The sequence below is a fragment of the Arachis stenosperma genome, chromosome 6, assembly GCF_014773155.1.
Source record: "Arachis stenosperma cultivar V10309 chromosome 6, arast.V10309.gnm1.PFL2, whole genome shotgun sequence".
In the NCBI taxonomy this organism is placed as follows: domain Eukaryota; kingdom Viridiplantae; phylum Streptophyta; class Magnoliopsida; order Fabales; family Fabaceae; genus Arachis; species Arachis stenosperma.
In genome coordinates this window covers 142941232-142967384 of record NC_080382.1, presented here as the reverse complement: position 1 = coordinate 142967384, position 26153 = coordinate 142941232, and the positions used below count along the sequence as shown (strand labels likewise).

The 26153-nt window shown below is 26.1% G+C and overlaps 2 protein-coding genes across 2 annotated transcripts; one reads left to right on the top strand and one right to left on the bottom strand.

Annotated features, from left to right (window-relative positions):
* Nucleotides 1-17163: 17163 nt before the first annotated feature.
* On the top strand, nt 17164-18033 carry LOC130934887 (uncharacterized). Its single transcript, XM_057864411.1, has 2 exons — nt 17164-17774; nt 17925-18033. The coding sequence occupies exons 1-2, from the start codon at nt 17164-17166 to the stop codon at nt 18031-18033; spliced, it is 720 nt and encodes a 239-aa protein (XP_057720394.1).
* Nucleotides 18034-18351: 318 nt separating this feature from the next.
* On the bottom strand, nt 18352-19023 carry LOC130934886 (uncharacterized). The gene has a single exon (XM_057864410.1). The coding sequence runs from the start codon at nt 19021-19023 to the stop codon at nt 18352-18354; it is 672 nt and encodes a 223-aa protein (XP_057720393.1).
* Between the last annotated feature and the right edge of the window lie 7130 nt (nt 19024-26153).

The window sequence follows — 26153 nt, the reverse complement described above, 5'->3', positions numbered from 1 at the left end:
TTATTAAAATTTTCATTTGATTTGAGATTTAATTCTGTTTTTAGAACAGCCTGTTTTTCATTATCTAATAAGGCAGATAATCTATAATAGTCAGATTCTTCCGTTAATTCTAAACTTTCTAAATAATTCATAACTAAGAGATTAGGATAAAGGCGTACCTTTCTGGAGAAAAACTTCCTTTATTTAGAATATTTTACATAAGATGTTTTTATCTCCAGAGGGGAGATTGTAGATACTAACTCCAGAGGGGAGTTTAGAATTGGTTTTTCCTAAGGGAATTCTTCTTCAGACTATAGAATCGCCTTGGCAGCTTCCTCCTTGCTCTCCTAGCATATGAGTACTCTTAGCCTCCTGCTTTCTATTGTCTGATACCTTCTACAATTGCCTAAGCAACCTATTTATAATGGTTGGGTCTGATGGACAATTCCCATCCTTACCCTTCTTATGACGTCATTGCTTACGTCATTGTTTATTATCTTGCACCAGCTACATTGTTAGTGCTCTATGACCTAAGCGCTTACGTCACTATGCAATAATGTTGAGAGATGCTTCAGATGTGCTGTCCTCCTCTTTCATTACGTGACCTTCAGATGTGTTGTCTTCTTCCTTTATCATGTGGGTTGATTCCGTTTCATTATTGCTTTCTTCAGATAACTCTGAGACACATAGCTTGCACTTGTGGTCTTCTCTGTCTTTTATCAAATAGCAGAGATTCCTCTTTATCCCTTCGGGGAGCTTTTCTAAGAGTCCAGATAAGTTGTAGAATGCTGATTCAAATTCCACTAAGAGTCTCACCTCTCTTTCTTCAATTTCATTCCTTTTACTAGACACAAGCAAAGTATTTCTGCTTTTATAATTGATTCTTGTGTGAGATTCCCTTGTTATCTTTTGAGTTCTTTCGAAGACCCTTGCTAGTGTGCTGGCTAGTCTTCCTTCATGACTGTAGATTGTTAAATCTTGAACTTGATCAATTGGTTGAAAATTTCCTGGGAAGACAGACATGAAGATTACTTGATGTGCTGGAACCAAGCATTCTTCTTCTTCATTAAAAATAGGTTGACTATTCGTAAATTTTAGGGATATATCCCTTGGATTTACGTTATCAATCATATTTTTAAATCTCTTTACTGCATCAACGAATCCTGCAGGAAACTCACTAATAATTTTCAAATCATTAAAGATTAAAATTGTATCAATTAATCCATATTGGAAAAACTGATAGGTGTCAGATGGGGAAGCATCTGGAAATATGACCAGCTTTGTTAGCTGTTCTTTGGCAATGGGATAATATCCCAAGATTGCCCTTTTTTCTTCAGTCCAATTCAGGACTATGTTAAGGGTTTCTCTGAGATTTGATCTACAGACCCTTTTCTTTTCCTTGATTTCAGCTCTTGTAGGAATGTTTCTTATTATCCCTGTTCTCTGGGTTTGAATTGGAGCTTTATCTGCTCTTTTTAGGGTTTGCTCTGGATGAAGAGCTTCATATTCCCTGAAGGATTCTTTTGCTTCTTCCAGTGTTAAAAACCCTCCTTTATGAATTATCCTTGATTGATGTGTAAATGGTGCTGCTTTTTCCCAAGCATCATATACTCCTTTCATGGGGCCATTATAAATTACATAATATTTTTTATCTTGGGTGGATTTTTTGATAATTTCAGCAATTGTTTTATTTTCTAAAATTTTTTCTTCACCTAATTTGTCCACCACGCTTAGCTGGCTGAACTCTGATGGTTTCGGTTGTTGTGTTGATTTCATTGCTTCGATGGCCTTCTTGAGGGATTGGATCTGTGTCCTTATTTGCTGACATTGCATGCATTTTTCGAGTTCTTGTTCGTATTTTTGAATTTCTTGATCTAATGCATTGTAGACGAACTCCATTCTCTTGTTAATGTATCTGCAATAACATTTTTGTCACCCTTAATATATTCAATTTTTATTGGATATTGTAACAAAAATAATTGCCATCTTACCAATCGTCCATGATTATAATCAACTTTTAAGTTATATCGTATGAAACCTGTTAGGTAACTTGAATCAGTCCTTAATGTAAATTCTCTGGGTAGTAAATCAATTTTCCATTTCTTAAGAGATTTAATTGCTGCTAGAGTTTCCTTTTCATGAGTGGTATATCTCTGTTCTGTTGGAGTAAAAGTCCCTGAAATATACCTGCAAAGTAATTCCTTTGGGGGATATTTAGAATCTAGTGATTCTTCTTCTTGTTCCAAACTTTTTATAGCTTTCTTAGCTTTTAGACATCCTGACCAGGTTATGTCTGAAGCATCTGTTTCTACTATTAAGTAGTCATTTTCTTCTGGAATATAAAGTTCTGGAAGTTTTTCACATAATTCTTTAATCCTTTGAATTTGTATACTATCTTTTTCATCCCATTTCCATTCTTTTTTAGTACTTATTTTTGGAAATAAGCTTTTAATGTATTCTGTTATATTTTTTAAAAATCCTTGATCCGAAATATAATTTATACACCCTAAAAATCTTTGTAATTATTTTCTATCTTCTATTCTGTTAGGAAATAAATTTACCTTTTCTAGAACATTTGGTTGAAGTTTTAGCTTTCCTTGAGTGGATAGAATTAATCCAAGAAATTCTATTTCTTGTCTTGCTATTCTTGCTTTCTTTTTGCTAAGAACTAATCCTTTCTGTTTATATCTTTCTAAAACTATTAATAATTTTTGAAGATGATCTTCTTTATCCTATTTTGTAAAAATTAGTATATCATCAATGTATACTAAAACAAATTCATTTAATTCTTTTAGATTTTCTTCCATAAATCTTTGATAAATACCTAGGGCTTGCTTTAATCCGAATGGTAATACATTCTATTCAAAAAGCAACACACTTGTTGATTCTTTTGTTGGGCAAGTAAAAGCAGTTAATTTCTTTGTTTCTTCGTCTAAACGAAGTTGCCAATATCCTGATTTTGCATCAAGAGATGAAAACCAAGTTGCTCCTTTGATTTTTTCTAAAATAGAATCTTTTCTTGGAAGTTTATGAGCATCACCAATAGTTGCTTCATTCATTTTCTTATAGTTTATTACCATTCTTTGTTTTCCCCTTTTAATTTCATTATTGTTTTCTACGTAAAAAGCTGGAGCCACATGAGGACTTTTACTTAATCTTATAATTCCTTTTACCAAAAGATCTTTACATTCTAATGAGAACTCTTCTCTATCTCTTGCGGAATAAGGAATTTTATTTGGAACATTTATCTCTTTTGTGGGATCTTTTAATTTAATGCTTACTAATTCGTTATTTGTATTTTTAATATCTAAAGGATTTTCAGCACAAATTTCATCCAAGAGTTCTTCTATCTTTATTTCAAGATTATTTTTTGGAATATTTATCTGAAAGTATAGATTTAAATAACATGTTTCTAATATAGAAAATATTTTAAATTTTAAGATCTTATCTATAGTAGTAGTTGGTATTTTTATACGTTTTAATTTTTGATTTATTGAAGAATCGTGTGGAGCTTTTAAAACTATATATGTTAATTCTTGAATAAATGGATGATATAACTTTAAAAAGTTATTTCCTATGATAAAATCCATTCCAGAATCTAACATATATATAGATGGAACAATGAACCTATAATTTTGAATAAAAATTTTAACCATCTCTGCTTTTTGGTCAATTTTATGTATTGATTTGTCAGCTATTCTAACTCTTAATGGTTTTTTTAATTTTTTCCAATCTAGTTTTATATTTGAACTAGCAAAGCATTGTGTTGCCCCAGAATCTATGAAAGCATTTATAAACTTTTCTGTTATTTTTATAGTAATAAATGTAGCATTATTACTCAGTCTCTGAGTCTGTTTCCGAGACATATTCAAAAATATAGTCTAAGTTATCATCAGATTCTTCTAATGGTTCCATGAAATAAGACTTAGCAATTTCTATTTGTTTAGTAAGATCATTTTTATCCTTCTTTTTCGGGCATTCATTTGCGTAGTGTCCTTCTTCTTGGCAATACCAACATTTACAATTTTCTTTTTTATTCGGGCAATAGTTATTTCTTTGTCTTTTGTTTTTATTGTTATTTTCTTTTCTAAAATATCTCTTTTTTCTCCAGTTTGGATAGTATTTTCTTTTTCTAAATTGATATTTTCTTTTTCTTTGAAAGTTTTTATTAAGACCATATTTTTGAGGTATCTCCTCATTATCCTGACAGCAAATTCTGATTATATTTGCAAATCTTTTTTGAGTTGCTTCTTGCATACAACGTTCTTTTGTTTCCTCTCTTATTGCAGAGGTTGCTCCACCAAAATTATTTTCAATTGTTCCTCTATTTATTTCTCTTATAAATCTTCCCATTATAAATTCATTAGCAGGATATGGAAGTTTTGTTATATACATACTGAGATAATGATTTTTATCTTCTTCTTTTAATTTGTAATAATGTATTCTATATTCACATATATAAGACTCCACATTACATAAATCATATATCTGAATATTAGCTAAATGGTTTTTTTGCTTCTTGATATTCTTTATTATAGACTTCTTGTCTATAATCTATAATATTTTTTCCAAAAAATTCTTTATATAGAATCATCATTATATATAATATCTTATCATAAGCTTTTGTTTTTGTTTCTAATTCTTCTATTATTTGGTTTTCTATTGATGTCATATAATCTCTTATAGTTCCTTTAGTATGAAATCCTATGTAATTCCAAATGTCTCTTCCAGACAATTCACTAAGTTTTGGATTAGTAAAGGTTTCTAATAAGAAGGAATTCAACCAGTTTTCGAAAATTTCTTTTTCGTTCTTTTTGCAGTCTAAATCGAGCATTCTTTCTCCTTCCATTTCCTGGATTTTAGGAACGTATTTTGATGGTATTTTTGTATATCTTGAATCTTTATTTATAAATCCTTTTTTAAAAGCATAATTATCAAAACCTGTTTCCCATTTAAATTGAGATTGATTATCCTTAGATGTTCCGGCTTCATTTTTTACTTGTATTGGAATTGCTGGTTCTTCATCACTTGAATAATCTAGAATGTGTTCTTCATTTTCTATATTTTCAGCATTTACTAATTCTTCTTCTATTTGAAAACCATGTTCCATAATATTATTTTCTTGAGCCATTTTTAATTGTTTAAAAAGCATTGTAACTTCTTCTAATTTTTCTTCAATATTCATAATTTCAATGGTGGTTTTACTTTTAAGTCTGTTATGTTGATTATATTTTGAAATTTTTCTTCTTTGGGATTCTCTTTTTCCTTATTTCTTTGAAATTTTATAGATACTAATATTTCTTCAAGCATATCTACTATAGAATTTAATTGTGGGTTAAAAGTATGATGAAGATGTGGGGAATCATTTCCATGGTAGCATTTTTTAGAAATTCCATGTGAAAAATAAGTTTTTTCAGGTTTTTGAAGTCCTTCAATAAAACTTATAGTAAAATAAAGATTTTGAGAAAAATTATTTTGTATTGATTTTAAGAATTCAGTGTCATTACAATTAACATTAGTTAAAATCATTAATTTTTGATCTATTAATTTTGATAATTTAATTATTTCTTCTCTTAAATCTTCTAATTTACTTTTTTCCATTAGGTGACGCTTTTCTTTGTGAAGAGTTACGATTTTAAGTTAAAAGTGTAGTTTTAGAATGTGTGGTTTAGATTTTGCCACGTAAGCATATCTTTAAAACAACATCTTTACCATATATTTCACCGTTTTATAAATGTTCAGGGTTCAAGGTTCAGGTCTTCAGGTTCAGTCAAGCGCATTGATTAATTGACGTATAAAAGGGTAGAATAATTATATAGAGTTTGGAAATTTATGAATTAAAATTTATTTAAAAATTATTTTTTTTATTGAGAATAAATAAAAAAATAATTTAAATTTTTTTAAAAATTTTAATTTTAATTTTTTTATAAATAAAATAAAAAAATCTAAAATTTATTAAACAAACTTAATATGTTAAATTTAAAAAATAATTCTTATTTATATATTTTAATAATAAGTGAACATTTAATAAAATAATTTTGCTAAAGATAAAATTATAAAAGAAAAATTTTAACTCATATAAAAATTATTTTAAATTAAAGAATTGAATTTATTTTAAATAATTAAATTGAGTCTCAAATAAAAATAAATTATATTAATTTTTAAAAAAATAGATTTTTTTTTTCAATTCAAATAAGTTTTAAATAAGTTCGTAGCAAAATCTATTTAATAATTAAAGCATATTGATATGGAAAAGTATGAGAACCCAATGAAATATTTATATAATGTGTACAATAGAGGTTTATGGAGTATTAGATATATAATTATTAGTGTTACATTTTTCTATCAGTTAAAACTTTTGGGATGAGTGGTATCATGACATGGTATTAAAGCGTTAGATCCAAAATGTCAAGAATTCGCTTTTTGGTGAACCTCAAAATTAGTTTAATTTTTCGAGAAGATGTTTATTATTTCTTATACTCGAATGATTATTCTAGATAATATAAAAAATATTCATTTTATAACTTAATAATTTATTATACATATTATCCAAATAATTTATTATCTCTCTAGCGAGATCCGACTGATATTATTGATGTCATGCAACTTCACCGCTATTTAGCAATTTGTATGTAATTGATGGCCAGGTCCCAGCTATAATAATGGAGCCACAAGGTTCCAAAGATGATGATATTACCTTTTACAACTTTATTTCTCATCTTTCTTTTGAATTGAAATAAAGGTTCTGTAAAATAATATTAGTTGAATTTTAATCTACAGATAATATAAAATATTTTATATAATTATACAGTTATATCTTTTTTTTATAATTATTTTTATAATTAATATAAAAAATAAATTATTTTATTTTATTAACATAATATTATGTAATTAAAAATATATATAAAATTATTTTATATTATCAGTACGTCAAAATTAAATACAAATAATATTAACATTCCTCCAAAATAATTGATAGTGCGTTGCTTTTAACTGACTTGTATATATATGAACCTTGAAAATTTACTTGTATTGTTCATCACTACCTATATATATATATATAGTAGATTTAAAACTTATTTAGTCTTTCTCCAACAATTTGAATACTTAATAAAAAAAATAGCTCTTAATATAGTACTCTCTCCATAAAAGTGAAAATTAAATTTTAAGATATCTTAAATTAATTTTCATAAAACATTTTTTTTAATGTACATTATATTCTTTTATTGGCACTTTTTTAGACGGATCGGATAACATGATATCTGAATTTCACTTTTTATTTAATATTTGTATCTTTTGTAAAAAATATTTGTATTATTTAATTTTATTTCTAATATTTTTTATTTGTGTCAAACTTATTTTTAGATATTAACTACATAAAAAATATTAGAGGCAAAGTTGCAAATATCCAGAAATAATTTTGATAAAAATTAAAATTATTAAGAACAAATTTAAATAAATTTAAAATATTAAAAATAAAATTAAATGTTATAGGTATTTTAAAAAAATTATAATAAACGTTAAGAATAAGAAAAGTATATTTTATCCTATATATTAAAAAAAACTAACATTATGAACTAACACGAGTGTTAAAGTTTCTATGCTTAGGACATTTAAAATTAATACTTATTATTTTCATTTTTCTTAAAATTAAACAATCTCGCCTAAAAGCATATATATTAGATATAAAACCACATGTTTTTAGCCAACAACTTAATTAAGATATGGTCAGTTACTTCGTACAGGATTATTCTTAATTGATTACACTTTATACATACTGAAATTGAGTTATTAAAAAATAAATACATATTCAAATTGAAAAATAGTATTATCTAAATCCACTATAAAAAAGGATAAATAAATAAATACTTATAAAGAATCAGCTTTTTATAATGGAAAACACTCACTTGGTTTGTTCTTTCAACAATATCCCGAGTATATTTTTTAAGTAATGCATGCTGAATGGATTATTTAATATTTAATAATGCTTGATTCTCTCCTTGATTAGTAATTAATCAACTTGCATGTTCGCCACTTGTCATTTTGAAGGTGGAACTTGATTAAAATTGAAGTCATAGATAGATAGATAGATAGATGGCGATGATGCCCTAATAATACTACGCTAGGAAGCAGCATTTTTGTTGTCACAAATCTTTTTTTACATGCTTCTTTTTATAACATTGTCATCGTTGTTGCTGTCGTCTTCGTCATTTTTTTCTTTTTTATTTTCATCCTTTTTTATTATCATCAATATCTTTTTTTTTCTTCATTTATATATATTTAATAAAAATATTGAGTATAAAAATTTTGATGTATAATATAAAAAAATTAGTACACAAATAAAAAAATTTTATGTGCTATATTCATAATAAGAATGTATTATATATGTACAAAATTTTTTATGTTGTGTTTTATAACAAAATTTTTGTGTTTTGTTATAAAATTTCTATACTGAATAAGTGTAAAAATAAAAAATCACATGATGAGTATGTATATTTTTTTGTTAGACTTATACCAATTTAATTAAATTTAAATATAAAAAATATTTATACATATAATATCATCGTATTTAAAAATTCATGTTTACAAATTAACGGGGAGGAAAGAGTCCTGATACATACTTTTATGTATTTAAAAAAATTTTATACATAATAATAAAATAAAATGCAGATTATATTCAATTTTATAAATATAATGTCTCATTATTTATTATTTTAATTTATCTATTATATATTTTTTAATATTTATCGTTCAATATATTAAAATATAATTTATATTTAAATAAAAATTACATAAATATTTAATTAAAACGGTATTTAATTTTTTAAAATATAATAAAAGTTTTACTTTTTTATTTTTCTTTTACATATTTTCTTTTTGTTTTTTAAACAAAGACAAGCCTCTAACCAAAACAGCAAGAAATGATAGTATTTATTATTGAAGAGGAAAAAAACAAATATAATTAAAATTCGTACATTCAAAATGTGTTTGGACTTTGAAAGATGAGATGAGACTAGAGAATAGAGAGACACTTGACTTCCATAAATGTGTCTACACAATACAAATACACCATTCAACTCGGTGTTCCTTAGCTTTTTCTTTTCTTCTCTTCTGTTTCATATGAATTTATTAGTGCCAAACATGCACGACATAGTTAGAGTATTTATGGATTAGATCTAATATATATATATGTGTGTGGGGTATTTATTTGAATCTGATATAAAAATTACAGATATAGATTTGATTCAAAAAGTTAATACTTATAGGATCTAATTGTAGATTTTATATAGGTATCCACAAAAATAAAAAAATAAATAAATATATATTCTTCTTATATTTTATTTTAATTAATAATTATTATATATGTTACATTATTTTAATTTTATTATTTAAAAAAAATATGTTTAATATTATTTTAAAAGAAACATATTTAAAAGAGTAGAAAAATAAATTTTATTAATATTTTTTAATAAAATTAAGTTTTAAAAAATATTTTTGTATTTTGTAGATATATCTAATATCTAATCCAATTCGCAAATGTGCGGATCAGATCTAAGCTTAAAATTTGTGGATAATAGATTCGATCCGATCTGATAATTTTAATGCATATTAAATTAAAATTTTGATCATATCCGATCTGATCCGATTTACGTTCACCTCTATGACATAGATTATTCTTTAACTCCATATATTATTCTTGCTAAACAAAATATAAAAAGAAAAAAAAACAATAAATAAAATTATTATTATTTAAAAAAAAGGACAGATTAATATTTTTGTATTTTAAATTAATTAAGATCTAAATGAAAGATAACATTAATTTAAAAAGTTAAATTAAAATTAACTCAAAACATTGATATTTAAATTATAAAAAAATTTTCATATTTTATAAAATATCATACTGGCGGTAATTTAAATATGACGCTACTTAAAATTAAATAACATAACACAGATAAACATCAAATAAAAATAAAAAAATCACTTAATCTTATATAAAATTCACCTATAAAATTCTATACTGAAAAATAAGTTTAATTTTAGTATATTAATAATATAAAATATTTTATATAATCATTCAATTCAATTAGATTTATCTGTTTAGATTATTATTAAAAAATAAATTTAAGATACACACACAATTACTTTAAATTAAGTGACAATTATATATTTATATAAAAATTTGTACTGAAAATACATCAAATAAAATTATGTCCATAAATTAACTCTATTATTGTTCTCAAGAATCTAATGTGACATGTACTAGATAGTAAAATTCTAAATTGATTTTCAATTGTTTTTAAAGTGATAAATGATTAATCTATTTATAATTAAAAAAAAACTAAAAACTAATACATAATGGTTTAAACAATTTTTTTTATTTTCTCAATGAATACAAAAGTCGTATTTTACATAAATATGGATAATAATAGTGTAACATACAAATATAAACAGTGATAATTCGTCAGGGATAAAAAAAACATATTTTTATTGTTGTTGATGGATACTTTTCACACTAACACAACTCGTGCTAAAAATAATTTTCACAAAAAAGTTGCTCTATTTGTTAAAATTTTCAAATTCATTAAAATTTTATTTTCACTCCATTGAAAAAAGAAAATCATCCCTACTAAAAAAAGAATTTTCATAAAATCACTTCTCTGCAAAAAAAATTAAGGTAAAAAAAAATACATAAATCATTATATCTTTTTATATTTTTTATATAATTTTTTTATATATATAAATTTTTATATAAGCTTTATTTCTTTTTTATGGATATTGTAAAAAAAAATTTAGATGAAAAAGCCAAATTTTAAATTTTTAGACTATGAAATTTTGATACTATATTATAAAATTAAATTACTCATTTTAAAAGTTTAAACGGATAAAAAACGGTTAATAAATGATTATATGACTACCAATTGTATACCTGCATTAACCACATTTCATACTTTTTCAGCCTCAAACAAAATTTGGTAATAAATACGAAACTTTACAAAAAAAAATAAATAGCGAAATCCGTCCAGAAATTCACGTGAAATATAGGGGATAGAGAGAGAGTTGAGTTAAGTGTAGTTGTTGAGAGTGAGTTAAAGGTGAGTGGTTTTGAGAGTATAAAATGGATAAGTGTCACTGTCAGAAAAGAAAAGGGGTGGGACCCAGAAACGATGTCGTTTTGGAGCATGGCGCGCGAGAACAGCGCGGGGGCTGTTTCCCAATGGGGGCACGTCTCTTCAATTTTGACCCCACAACCCATCCATTGCTTCCACTACCACCATCATAATTACGAGGAGTGTAAGGGGCAACAACTTTTGTGATTTGTAGTCATCAAATAGTTATTAATAATAATTTAAATGGAATAAAATTGGTGTGAAATTTCATTTAATGACTTACTTTTTTTATTGATTATATGTTGACCAAAATTTAATAAAATTGCTAGCTTCCTAAACTTTTCCCATAATTATATCATTCATTTTTTGAAACTTTTAATTATTCTTCATAACATTTTTTCCCTCTATTTGGAGAGCTGCGTTAGGGTAAATTATTAAAAATATTTTTAAAAAATTAAATAAATAAAAAATTTAAAATAACATTGATTAATATTTTAAAAATATAATAAAAATAATAACAGAAAATATTATTTTTTATAAGTGACAAATAATTTGAATATTTAATTATAATTTTTATAGAAACATTTAAATAATTGTTTACAAGATATATATAAATATAGGAGCAAATTTTGATTTTTAATTTTTTTTATCATTTTAAAAAAATTGGATCTTCTCAAAAATTAATTGCAAAAAAAATTAACTTAATATAAATTCGCCAAATTTTAATAATGAACATGTCTCTTTTTTTTATCATATTTATAAACTATAATATCAAAATAATCACATTTTTTATTTTTATTATCTATATAACATTTAATTATTTCCATCATTTTCTTCAATTTAAAACAAAATCCTTACTATAACTCACATTTTTATTTTAAGACTAGTACTGTCTATCATCACACAAACTAATTATTTGCAGATTATATTTTTATTAGCCTGGTTACGTCAATATTATTAAATATCTTGCACGTGTGATGGATAATTAAAATGAAAGATTGTAATCTGTAAATGTATGTCTTTCACTTGCATTGTTACTTCTTAAAAACCATCAATAATTAATTAGTCATAAAATATCATAAAAGTATAAAGAGATGAGATGTGACTGAACACATTGTTAACGTTAGTGTTTCATTTACAGGTATCTAGTTTGTTTCCTCTATTGTCCATTCATTTCCAGGTATATAGTACAGTGTGTCTCTGTGCACATACATATTTATATATTATGTTTAATTTGTTTTTTTTGCCTAATTTAAATGAGATAAAAACATGCAACATTTCAAATTAAAAATATGATTAATATTTTAAAAATATAAAAAGTATATTTCTTTTTAATTATTTGGTAACTAAATAATTTAGAAGAAATAAATCAGCTCCATCTATCTCTTTCAAGTTTCAATGAAAGGAATAATTGAGAGAGTTGAAAGTTGAAGATTTGATAAAAACGTTTTGAGATATTGTCCATCCATGTCCCATTACTTAGGCCTGCTAATTAATTAAGAGGTTCCAATTGCCATCCTATCAAAACTTTTATAATATATATAATACATAACTCAATGTGACATAGACCCATTTCTATTTATTTGAGAAAGCAAAATTTATATATATAGGTTGGTGAAATGCAAGAAAAATAGAGGTCCGGCAAGGTCACTATATGGCCATGTGAGAAGTGGGCTCCATGTAGGTTGAGAAGAAAACCTTCAAAATAAGATAGAGGGAGGGAAATCATCTTGGGTTGATCGAATAGTTAGTCAATTCACTTGTTTATTTAAATAAGTATTAAAAATTTTAATCTTATTTTATACATATAATAATTTATTAGTTAATAATATATCCTTAATTAAAAGTTATATTTTTGATATATTAATAATTAGTTTGTCAAATTAAAAAATACCGTAAAAAAAAAAAGGAAGAAGGATATTCAAATGGCCAATGGGACAATATCAAGGGCCAAATCACCATCTTTGCTCCAATAAAACCAAAGGATCGGATGTTAAGTTGGTAATCCTAATTATAAAATGCAAATTTTTTTTGCTGAAGAGTAAAATTAAGTGAAAAATAATTTGTTTTATTAAATTTCAAAAAATATATGTATAGTATATAATAAGTTTTTTTCACTAAAAAAATATTTTTTATTTTTTACAAAAACTTCACTTTTTATTATAGCATTATCTTTATAAAATGGCCAATTCTTTGGTGGCTTGTATTTTTATATTGAAATTGTCAAAGTTTGTTTGATACATAATATTTTGGAAAAATTTATCAATAAATATAATTATCTGTCTAATTGTAAATTATACAGCTTGCTATGTTTTTTTTAGATAATTTTTAAATGATTTTGTAAGTACCACACTATTGTTTAGGCATTGTCAATAAAATATCACCTAACTATCTATATATGCATGGTAATAATGGTGATGACGAGTACAAGAACGTAGGACAACTACATTTCTAAAATCTATTATTGTTATTAGAGTTAAAGAACTTAAGTCCTAATATAAAAGATTTTTCATCTTATGCTAATTCTTGAATGGAAGAAATAGTTCCATAACTCTAACATAACATATACATAACTAATAATCATGGATGCAAGAAAGAGGTGCAAAACCTAGGGTTATTTAAGAATAATTTAATTTGATATTTATTGATATTGTTAAACTTTTAATACTATTATATAATGAATAATATCAATTCTCTTATTTTACTAACAATCATTTCAACTTATTTACCTAAATGTGAAACTTATAATAGCAAAAATAATAATCTTGAGTGAATTTCTCAAAATTAAAATAAATATACGGCATGATGAGACGGTAGATTATTTATTTTTTGGTTATTATATTGGTGATGAATTTTATGAATTTATTTTTACTTTTCTTAATTTAACATGTACTAGTCCAAATATAAATTAGAAATTAGGAGATAAATTGATAGTGGAGGGTTGTCAAGTTGACGTGAGTGGTTACGGTGTCTGTACCCTTCTCATATTTTCACTCTATAAAGTCTGGATATGGGCCATCATATTATCCGATTTGATAGCTATTTAAGTAATAATTTAACCAATTAAATTGGGTTGGTCTAGTGGTTAGTTCACTAGTCCGCTTAAGTAAGTGTCGAGAGTTTGAATTCCGTCTTGTGCATGCAATAATCTATTGGCCAGCAACAAACTCTTAAATAGAGTTTAGTACCGCAACGGATTAGTCCTTGACCTGTCGAGTTGGAGAATACTCAAAATTTGAATTTATATTTTGTATGTAATAATTTATTAGCCAATAATACATCTTTAAATAAAACTCAAATTTACGATGAACCAATTTTTGATTTATCGAACTGAGAGATATTGTAAAAAATAAAAAAATAATTAATAATTGAACCTTCCCTTCACGGCTTCGCATCATATATATATATAAACAAAAATCTCCATTGCAAGGTTTACTTTCCAGTTTTGAACCTAAACAAACACTACGTTAGATATAATATTTTTAGTGTAAGCAGTTTCATAATATAATATTAAAAATTGTATGATAACAAAAATTAGAATTTGACTTCTCTATCTTGACCTCTAAAACAAATTTCAACATAAAAAAATACTATGAAAAAAGTATTGGTGTCAACACATTTTAACTAACAAAGTAGTCAATAATAATTGATAACTAACAAATTATCTAAAATTAAAAAAATCAACTTAAAAAATATTTAAAAATAAAAAAATAAGACTAACTTAGAATATAAAATGTATAATTTAAAATTTAAAATTTAAATTTTGTAATTTAAAATTAAACTTAGGATGATGGACAATAATTAGCTGATAATAGTGATAGGTTGTTATTAGTGGTGGGTAAAATTGTAGTGATGAGAAGAAAAAGCAAAAAGAAAAAAGAGATAAAAGAATAATTTCACAATTTAATTACTTATAATTCAAGTAATTATAGTATATGCGATAAATACTTTGATATTTCACTATTGTTATAAATTTATGTGAAGAAAGAACATAATTACTATATATTTTTGTGATTGATAAAATTTTTAAAATATACATATAAGTCCATGAGTTATGTTAGAATTTAAGACGAGATTTAATATTTATGATATTTTATTTATTATTTTATTAAAACTTTTCTTTAAGAATTTAATTTAGAAATTATCTTATTAATTCGAGTTTTAGCTTATTTTTTATGGGTTTTTGTTATGCACAAATGTATGTGTCCTTTTTTATTAGACTATATTACGTATATATTAAAACTAGTCACCAATTAGAATATAAATACACATTATGAAAATAAATTAAACTACATATATATAATGTATTTATACATAAATACATTAGTGATTGATTTTAGTGGCTAATTTTGATATACGAATAGTATTTTTGTTTTTGGTTTGTTAAGCTTGCACAATTATACTTGATTAATAAAAAATTTGAGTTTAATTTCTAATCTTTATAAGCATTTTTTTAATTGTTGTTGATGTGTGATCGATATGAATTTTCATTAGTGATGTCTTTGAATTTTTTAAGTGGAATTTTTTTTAAGGTTTTGCCTCTTTTTAGAACAATACGGTATATTGTAGCCTTTTTTTTTTGGACGGGTAGTACGTTGTATCTTACTTTCGACGGTCAATTTTATGTCCGGTGGATTCAAGTTTGGGCTTATCCATGATGGCCCATTAAGTCTAAAAGAATTTCTCTAATTAAATAGGTTGGTTTAACTAATTTGGGTTAGTCGAATGATACTCACTCGTCCGCTTAAGTAAGTGTCAGAAGTTTGAATTTCGCCTTGTGTATGTTGGCCAGCAGTAGACCCTTAAATGGAGCTCAGATCCGTGATGGATTAGTCCTTGACCTATCGGGTTTATGAATACCGTGGAAAAAAAAAAGGTTGGTCTAACTGTTAATTTACTAGTCTGCTTAAATAAGTATCAAAAGTTCAAATCTTAACCCATTAGCTAACAACAAATCCTTAAATAGAGCTCTAATTTAAAACAAATTAATCATTGATTTTTCAAATTGGGAAATACCGTAAAAAAAATCTCCTCTAACAAATATATATATATATTCTGATTTTAGTGGGATTTTCCGGTAATTTTATTTCTTGTTTGGCCTTAGGGCCTCTTTAGGACGAATAATAATAATAATAATAACAATAATAATAATAATAATAATAATATTATTATTATTATTATTAGTAGCAGAAGAAGTGAACAAACAAAGTGTGACAAAAAACTTATGATCAAATTTTCTTATGAACTATGAAGTGTGAATACTTGTTTATAACTTTATATTAAGCAAACTTTCCTTCAGCGTAATTTATTTTTTCTGGAACTACTATCATATAATAATCATTCAACAAAAGAAAGTAAAGTCAACCAATAGTGTTTTTTATATGTATGATACTCAATACAATGAGGATAATATATATTAATGGAATACAAACTATCTTAGCAACCGAAAGTAATTTGTTATTAACAAAATATTTGAAGCAGCAGATTTAGAAAACAAAGAAAGATTTAGGGGTGAGAGATTTAAATTAAGTCTTACATATAAATTTTATTGTTGTAATTAAGCATACAAAATGGAATAATGCAAACCTAGCTATTTGGATCATTTGATAAAATTCACTTAATATGAAAAATTATTTATCTAATTAATAATACGTTTTAGATTTAGTTTGTTATTTTATAAATTTTTTTCACAGAATTCAAATTAATCCATTTTTCCTATAACTTTCTGCAATTCTGTTTGTGCTTGAGTAACAAACTAAAATTACGGTTAACATGAACTTAGGCTCCTCCCAGGAGCGGAGCTAGGCTAACTATTTAAGGAAGCGATGTTTAATAATTTACTAAAAATATTTTATATTACTATTTCTATTGATAAAATAAAAAAAAATAAGGGATAAGTATTGTTTTGGTTCCTCACGTTGAGAATTGGAATCGAACCCGTTCTTGATGTATATTTTGATTTAAAATCATCTTTAAAGTCGTATTTGAATTTAAAATCGTCCTTTCTAATAAAATTTTTTAATTTATTCTTAAACTACCCCTAAAATAAAAAAATTATAAAATTAAAAAAAATAAAATGCGTGGGGGGGGGGGGGGGGAGAAAAGGGTTTACGAAGGGGGAGGGGAGGGAAAGGGGGAAGGGGAGGGGGGACGGCGCCGACGGCAAAGAGAGGGAGGAGGGGAAGTGGAAGAAGCCGGAGAAGAAGCGGGTTCGGGGTGGGGGGAAGGGGAAAGGGGGGAGGGGGACGGCGGTGGAAGGGGGAAGGGGAAAAGGACGCGGGGTGGGGTGGGGGTGGGGGTTGGGGGAAGGGGAGAGGGGGAGGAGGAGGTGGAAGGGGAGAGGGGGAGGAGGACGGCGGCGGTGAAGTGGGGAAAGGGGAAAGAACGCGGGGTGGGGGTGGGGGGTGGGGGGTGGGGGGAAGGGGAGAGGGAGAGGAGGAGGGGGAAGGGGAAAGGGGGGAGAGGAACAGCGAGCCACTGCCGTTGGAGTCCGCCTGCCACCTCGCCTCGCCGCCTCCGCCTCACTTCTGCCGCCTCACCGCCTCCGCCTTGCCGCCTCATGTCGCCGCCTCCGCCTCGCTTCTGCCGCCTCCGGCTCCCCGCCTCACGTCGCTGCCTCTGCCTCCCTTCTGCCGCCTCACCCTCACGCCTCGCCGCCTCCGCCTCACGCCTTGCTTCTGCTTTATTGTTTTCTGTTTCTGTTTAGTGTTGTTTATGTTTCTGTCTAGTGTTGTTTCCTGCTTTCTTGGTGGTGGTCTTAGTGGTGGTGGTGGTGGTAGGTGGTGGTTGTGGTTGTGGTTGTGGTTGTGTTTGTGTTGGTGTTGGTGTTGGTGTTAGTGGTGGTGCTGGTGGTGGTACTGGTGGTGCTGGTGGTGCTAGTGCTGGTGCTGGTGGAGGAGGTAATTATGCTGGTAGTGGTAAGGGTATTTTTGTCCAAAAAAATTAAAAGAACGATTTTAATACGAAAAAAACGTTAAATATGATTCTAAATCAAAAATTACGTTGGGGACGGGTTTGATTCCGACCCTCAACGTGAGGGACCAAAACAATACTTATCCCAAAAAATAAATATATAATCTCAATTAAAGTAAGACAATAATATACAAAAATTATCACTTACGGTTTTGTATCATGAAAATGCTATTCGACGTTTTTTTCTATTTTCAAAATCATCTATAATTGAATTTGTGTCGAAAATAGCTGCTAATTCTTTTTCTATATATATGACCAAATTGTCTGCAAGAAATTCATCAACCATCTTACTTCAGAGTAGTCTTGTCTTAACAATTTTCATTGCTGAAAAAGCTCTTTCTGTTGTTACTGTAGACACTGGTAGAGTCAAAACAAGACGTATTAATCTATCAACCATGTGATAAGTTCTTGATTTTCCCGTTTCTTGCAACTTGTTGCACAATTCAGAAAGTGTACCAATGCCTTTCAAATAATTTGGTATATCATGCTGATAATGTTGCAATTGAGATTTCAAAATATTTAGCTCGTTAGAAGGAAAGTCAAGGGGATAAAACTTCTCTGCTAACTTGCTAATTTCTTCAATATTAAATGATTTGAAATTGTCCTTAGGATCCAAAGCACAACTCAAAGTCAAAAGCTCTATTATTTGCTCATTAAATCTACTATTCAACTCTTGTATTTGAGAGTCAATTGTTGCCAAGAATATATCTATTCGATAATGATGCTCAACTGTCACACTTGGTTGACGAGATCGACCTCTTCCAAAAACATATCGTGCACTCATATTAGGGACTTCAATTTCATGCTTTTCACAAAAATCTTTAACATTTGCAAGAAAATTGCACCATCCACCATCTATTAATTGTTGAAGAAGTAACTTTGATGTAGAAACAATATGCATTGCATTAAGAATATCTTGTGATTGTTGTTGCAGTGCTTGGCAAAGAACATTACTGATTCCCATAATCTCTTTCATCAAGTGCAAAGTGAAAACAAATTCAAATGACAATAATATTTAACTAACACCATAAGCCTCACCTCTTTGTACATAAGTTATCCCGTCTTCAATGATATTATTGAGAACAATGTTGGTAGCAATAAACATTTTTACCAAACTGTAAATAGGATTAAAGTGAGAGCTCCATCAAGTATTCCCAACTTTTTGTAAAGTACTTATTTGATTCGCATCTTTGCCTGTTTCTAATTCATTTTGAGCAACCAAGTTTGCATTTTCAATTGTTTGAGCTACAAGATCGTGTCTTTTTGAAGAAGCACTAACAATAGTGACAATATAGTTTAATTGAGTAAAAAATTCATGAATTTGAAGTACCTCTCTTGAAGCTGCCACCAATGCTAATTGTAACATATGAACAAAACAATGTACATAGTATGCTTGTGGAGAATCTTTAAGAAACAAAGCTTGCAAACCATTCCACTCACCCCGCATGTTGCTAGCAGCATCATACCCTTAACCCCTAATATTTTCAACTTGGAGATTATAATGAGAAAGGACAGAAATCAATTCTTTCTTTAAAGTTGTTGCACAAGTATCAGTGACATGCACAATATCAAAGAATCTCTCTTTAACAAAACCATTTAGAGTAACAAATCTCAAAACAATGGTCATTTGCTTCTTTTTAGATTCATCTCTAATTTCATCAACAATAATACAAAATTTGGCATCTCCAATCACTTCTCTAATTGAATTTCTCACCTTAGTAGCAAGAATATGTAGAATTTCTTTTTGGACATCATTTGAAGTATACTTAGCATTTTTTGGAACATTTTTCAAAACATTCTTTTTCACCCTTTCATTGTAAGATTCCAACAATTTCAACATTTCCAAAAAGTTACCTCTGTTGCTTGAACTTTGGCTTTCATCATGTCCTCTGTATGCGCAACCTTGAAATGTCAACCATCTAATGCAATCTATAGATGCTCTTAGTCGAATTCGATTCTTTTCAATCTCTTCTGATGTTTGCTTATGAAGAAGTCTGTCGATATGTTGTGATTGTTTCATCAAATCATCACATGATTTCAGCGCCTTATGATGGAAAGAGTTGGGACCTTTGCCAATGTGATTCAAAAGAGCACATATTTACTTTCTTCCAATTCCTGAAACCATTCTCAATAAAAGCATTTGAACCCGTATTGATTGAAGGTTCCTTAGCAAAAAGAAAGCATGAAAAACAATATATAGTATCATCTTCTATAGAATATTCTAACCACGATGGGAACAATTTAAACCATGAAGCTTGAAAGCGACGATGACTTTTATCACAAGAAAATGGATAATTATCAATAATTGGTTGATTTGGCCCAACTTTAATATAAGCCCGACGAATTTCATCTCTTTATTTGGAGGAAACTTCCAAATCATTGGTTGCATTCCAGGATCTCTTTCCAAACGAAAAACATCCAGTTGATTTGGAAGAAGTCGTGGATGCTTTGAGCTATTCAATGGAGAACTTGAAGTAATGAAATTTGATGACCCCTCAAAGATTGGAGTAGTAATAGTAGAAGCATCTTTATTCTCTTGATCTTTTCTTTTAAAAAATGTATCAATGGTTTTGAACTTACTTATAATTCAAATGGACAAATAAATTCCTATAATTAAAAATATATTTAGCAAAAACTATAAATTACAGTCTAAATCTTTATAAAATATAAAAATTATATTTTAATTCAAAATAAGATATTAAAATTCAGAACAATAATACTAACATCATAGTATAAATAATATAAAATTATAATTAAATAGTTAACTAATAAAAAAAAACAAATATACAAACTAACATATAATAATATAAATTTAATCAAAAAATAATAATAAATTAAGTAAATAACTAAATATATAAAAAAACATAAAAAATTAGACAAGATTAATAGAAAAATAATAAGAAAAATATAAAAAAAAAATTACAATACTAGATTAAATACAATTCATTTATTTTATTTTTGTATGACTATGTCTCTTTATTATTAGTTGATTTAGTTCAATAATTTTCTTGAAATAAAAAAGAATAAAAATAGAACCTTTTTTGAGAAAGAGGAATGAAAAATTACTTATTGAACTACCATTTTTTTTAATCTGCAAAAAAAAAAAAAAACAAGAATCAAAGAGATAAAAGATAAGAAGATTAAAGAGATAAAGAAGAAGAAGAATAAAAAAAGTTATTACCTGAAATTCTGGAAAGTGAAGGCGAAAAAAGAGAGACTGATTGTACAAATAAAATAGGAGGATTGAGGAGAGGCTGAAAAATAAAAAAAAGGGATGAAAAATGAACTATTAGACTGAATTTTTTGTATGAATTAAAAAGGAGGCTGGAAAATAAAAAAAGAGGACTAGACTATTTTTTTTAAATAAAAATTAAAATTTTGGGGGAGGGGCCATTGCCTCCTTTAGTTGTATGTACCTCCGCCCCTGGCTCTCCTCCCCCCCCTAACAAAAAAATTAGTTAAAAATTGTCAAAAAAATTTTACTATATTTAATATTTATTAATTTTAATAATAATTAATAAATATTAAATAAAATAAATTTTGATTAATTTTTTTTATTTATCTAATTTTATTATTTTATTTAAATATACTCTTTTTTATATATGTTCTAATAGCATACATAATAATTCAAATAACGTAATTTTTTATACTCATTTAAAAATTACATATTTGAGTCTCACTCTTAATTTAAAAAAAAACATAACATATATTACGATATCTAAAATAGGAAAGCTTTATTGTTTTCTAATGATTTTTCCGTTTTCTTAATTATTTGCTCGTCATAACAATTCTCAATCAATTATATGTCATTATAACTGATAATTCTTACTTGATATCCGTATTTCTAAGTATTAATATCATAAACTTTTCATTAGATTACATTTATTTATATCTCATCCTCATTGTCCTTATGTACTTATATTATATTTTTAATAAAAAAACTAAATCAAATACTAAAAACTGAGCGTAACACTTATTTTAAAAGATACAACCTTCTTCTATTCTGTACTATATATACCCATGATTTAGGAGTGGAAAAAGGTCAGGCGGCCTGTCAGGGATCTGTAGCCTACCATGTGTTTGGCCTGACCTGTCTTGACCTGTTATAAAATAGGCACAAGCTCAAACTCTTATAAAAGTCTTATTATGTTAATAGGCCAGACACAAATTCACTAATTAGCCTTATTGACCTATCAGGCTTGTCTGGGTCTATTAATACATAATTACATATATAAATAATTTTTTATTATTAACAAATTATGAGATATTTTAAATTTATTATATTTAATTATAAATAATTTTGTATATTTTAAATACTTTAAAATTTAAAATTTTTTATAAATATTAAATATGACATATTACATATAAATATTTTTATTAAAAATATTTTTTAAATAATATTTTTATTTTGGTAAAAAAAAATTATCAGGCCTTTAACAGGCTTTAGGCCAGACCAGGCTTAGTACTTTAAAAAAGCCTATAGTAAAATACAAGTCAAACTCAGGCCAATTAACTACATGACAGACCAGGCCTGTTAAGAACAAAGCCTGGCCTGTTTTCACCCTTACCCATGATATATATTATAATAATGGTCTAATACATTTTTATTATTTGCTTCATATATTATATTCTACATAATTTTTTTATTTAAATATTGAATATTGTTTATTATATCTGATCAAAAAAAAATACGAGTGTGATTAATGTAATAAAAAAGGTTTTTACTTCAAAAAATTTACGTAGTTATAAGAGCAAGTATCATATATGTGGTAAATACTTTGAAATTTTATCGTTGTTATAAGTTCATATAAAGAAAAAATATAGTTATTATACATTTTTTGTGATCGATAATATCTTTAAAATATACATATAAATACATAAATTATGTTAGAATTTAAAATGAGAGTTAATATTTATGTTATTTTATTTATTAAGAGCTTTTGTTAAATATTGAATTTGAAAATTTTCTATTATAATTAGGGTTTAGGGTTTTGACTTAGCTTATACGAGTCCTTATATAAATATATGAGTCTTTTTTATTTGCTATGCTTGTACAATTATATTTAATTAATAAAAAAATATTTATCGAGTTTAATTTTTTTTTATCTTTAGAAGTTTTTTATTTTTGGTTGATATATGATCAATATAAATTTCACTATTAATATTCTTTGAATTTTTAAGTGATATTTATTTTTAAAGTCTTGCCTTTTTTCTAGAGCCAAATAACCTTATGCATGAATAATGTATTAATGTTTTCGTTTGATTTAAAGATAATTTTAGAATTTTAATTTTAATTATCATCACAATATTCATATTTAGTATATCTTATTTGTTAATATTCAACCATCTCCTCTATTGAATATTAATAAGTAATTTTGTATATATAATATATAATTATACACACTATTGTGTTATTTAAATTAATTTTGTGTAAAAAAATATGACATAATTATTAAAATAATAGGTTAGCATAATATATTTGAATTTTTTTTTTAACACACAACTAGCAATTTTATATGAACTATTTTAAAATTTAACACTTCTAAAAATTGAAAAAAAAAATATTTAGTGCAAGTTTAGTATCTTTTATCCTTTAATTTTAAGTATCTTTATCATATTACTAAAACTATCACTTCATTATAAAATTAATTTAAAATTTAAAATTTAAAATTTAAAATTTAAGATTTATAATTTAAAATGTACAGTGACGGACAACTGGTGGCTGGCAATAATACTAATGATGGTAAAATTGTAGTGCTAAAAATTAAAGAAAAAAAATAAAACTAAAAGAATAATTTTTTAAAAATGTGGTTCTTATTATTATTTTTTTTGTCAATCCAATACTGTCGACTAAATTGTTGGTTGAATGGTGGTTCTCTAATATTATTGTATTAATGTTTTCTTTTGAACACAAACTTTTATCCATACGTGTATATTCACTCACTCATTTTGTTCTTTTTCTTCTTTAATTTTGTTGATTGTATTATAGAATTAATATTTTTTAGTCAAATATAAACAATAATACTTTCTATGTTTAACTTTACAATCAAAGATGAGTTTAATTAATTTTGTATGTATTTTAACCGTAACAAAATTAACATTTAATTGTCATTCTTCCTAAAAAGAAAGTTATTGACAGTACATTATTATCAATAATATTATTTGTAAAAACTGAAAAAAGAATCGAAATTAATAAATATGTAATTGGAACGAATTGAATTGAATTTGTCAGACTTATCCAATGGCTCGACTCTCTTACATTTACCTCAAGTTACTATTTATTGAGTTTCATTGAATTTTTTGTAGTAAATTATTTTTCATTTTCGGTTAGTTTATTGTTAAACTAATACTACTAGGTTAGAACTTACCCATGGGCTACTAATTCTTTCATTATATATAATAATAATAATAAAATAAGTATCGATTTGAATCTCGTTTTATATACAGTAATTTATTGATTAACAACAGATCTTTAAATAAAATTTAAATATGTGTTAAATTAGTTCTTAATTTATTAAATTAAAAAATACTGTAGACAACTAAAAAAAACAAAAATATTAGTATAATTTTTTTTAGTTTTGGACTAAATCCTAAACCTTTATGAAAAGAATATAACCCTAAAAAAAATGAGTCGTCAAATATAAAAGTGCAAAATGTAAACAAACAAAATATCATAATATTATTTATAAAGACTAAAAATACATTTAATTTTATTCTCATATTCTGATAGAGATATTATCCTTGTTAAAGAAATACAATCTATATTCCAAAAATATATACCAATCAAATTTTATCCTAAAATAAATATAATCAAGTTCAATTTTCTTTAAAAATACTCTTTGATATGCGTTCCAAATAAAGAAATATATTATTATATCTTAGATATGAAAAATTTCTTACTTTTATATGATTTTTCCTTTTTATTAATTGTTTGCTTTGCAAGCATTCAACATATAGTTGTTTTAATCTATTTGGTAATTTAACATTCCAATCTTTTTAACATTCATTTTGATTGCTATTGTTTGTTTTCCCTCAATCATCAATCAAATATCATCATACCTAATAATTCTTACTTGATATTTATAAGTTTTAATATTACAAAATTTTCACTAGATATATTTATTTATGTCTTACTTACGTATGTATATTATATTTTTGTAGAATATATTTTAAAATGAGAAAACTGAATCGAATCATAAAAAACTAAGTATAATACTTGTTTTAGAATGTACAAAATTTTTTTACTCTTCATTATATATACCTATTGTGTCATAATAATTGTTCAATACATTCTTATTATTTACTTCACAATTTTATTCTATTTTTCTTTCTTGAATATTGAATATTGTTCATCATGGCTGATCAAGAGAAGAAATACAAGTGTGATCAATGTGATAGAAATTTTTCTACTCCAAAAAGTTTGCGAAGCCATAAGAGCACATCTCACAATCCAGTTATTTATAATCCAAGTCACTGTTATATATGTGGCAAATACTTCGACATTCCCATCATTATTACAAGTTCATATGAATGAAGAACATGGTATTTTCTATATACTTTTGTGATCGATAAAGTTTTTGAAATATACATATAAGTCTATAAGTTATGTTAGAGTTTAGGACAAGAGTTAATATTTATAATATTTTATTTATTACTTTGTTATGAATTTTCTTTTACAATATAATTTAAAAATTATTATCTCATTAATTAGGATTTTAGAATTTTAACTTATTTTATATGAATTCTTATTATTTACGGATGTATTCTTGCAAGATTATATTTGATCAATAAAAATAAAATTTGAGTTTCAGTTTTAATCTTTATAAGTATTTTTTAGCTCTTGTTGATGTATGGTCAATATAAATTTTTACTTGTAATGTCTTTGAATTTTTTAAGTGGAATTTTATTTTTTATGGTTTTGCCTTTTTTTTAGAATTATATAGTATATTGTATCATTTTTTTTAGCCTTGGGTAGTATATTATCTTGTTTGCCTTTATTCAAGTTTTGCCTTTTTGGGAAAAGCCTCTATTCAAGTTAATGGTAACCTAACCCTACTTCATACAAGTTTGGTCTTATCCATGGCCCATTAATTC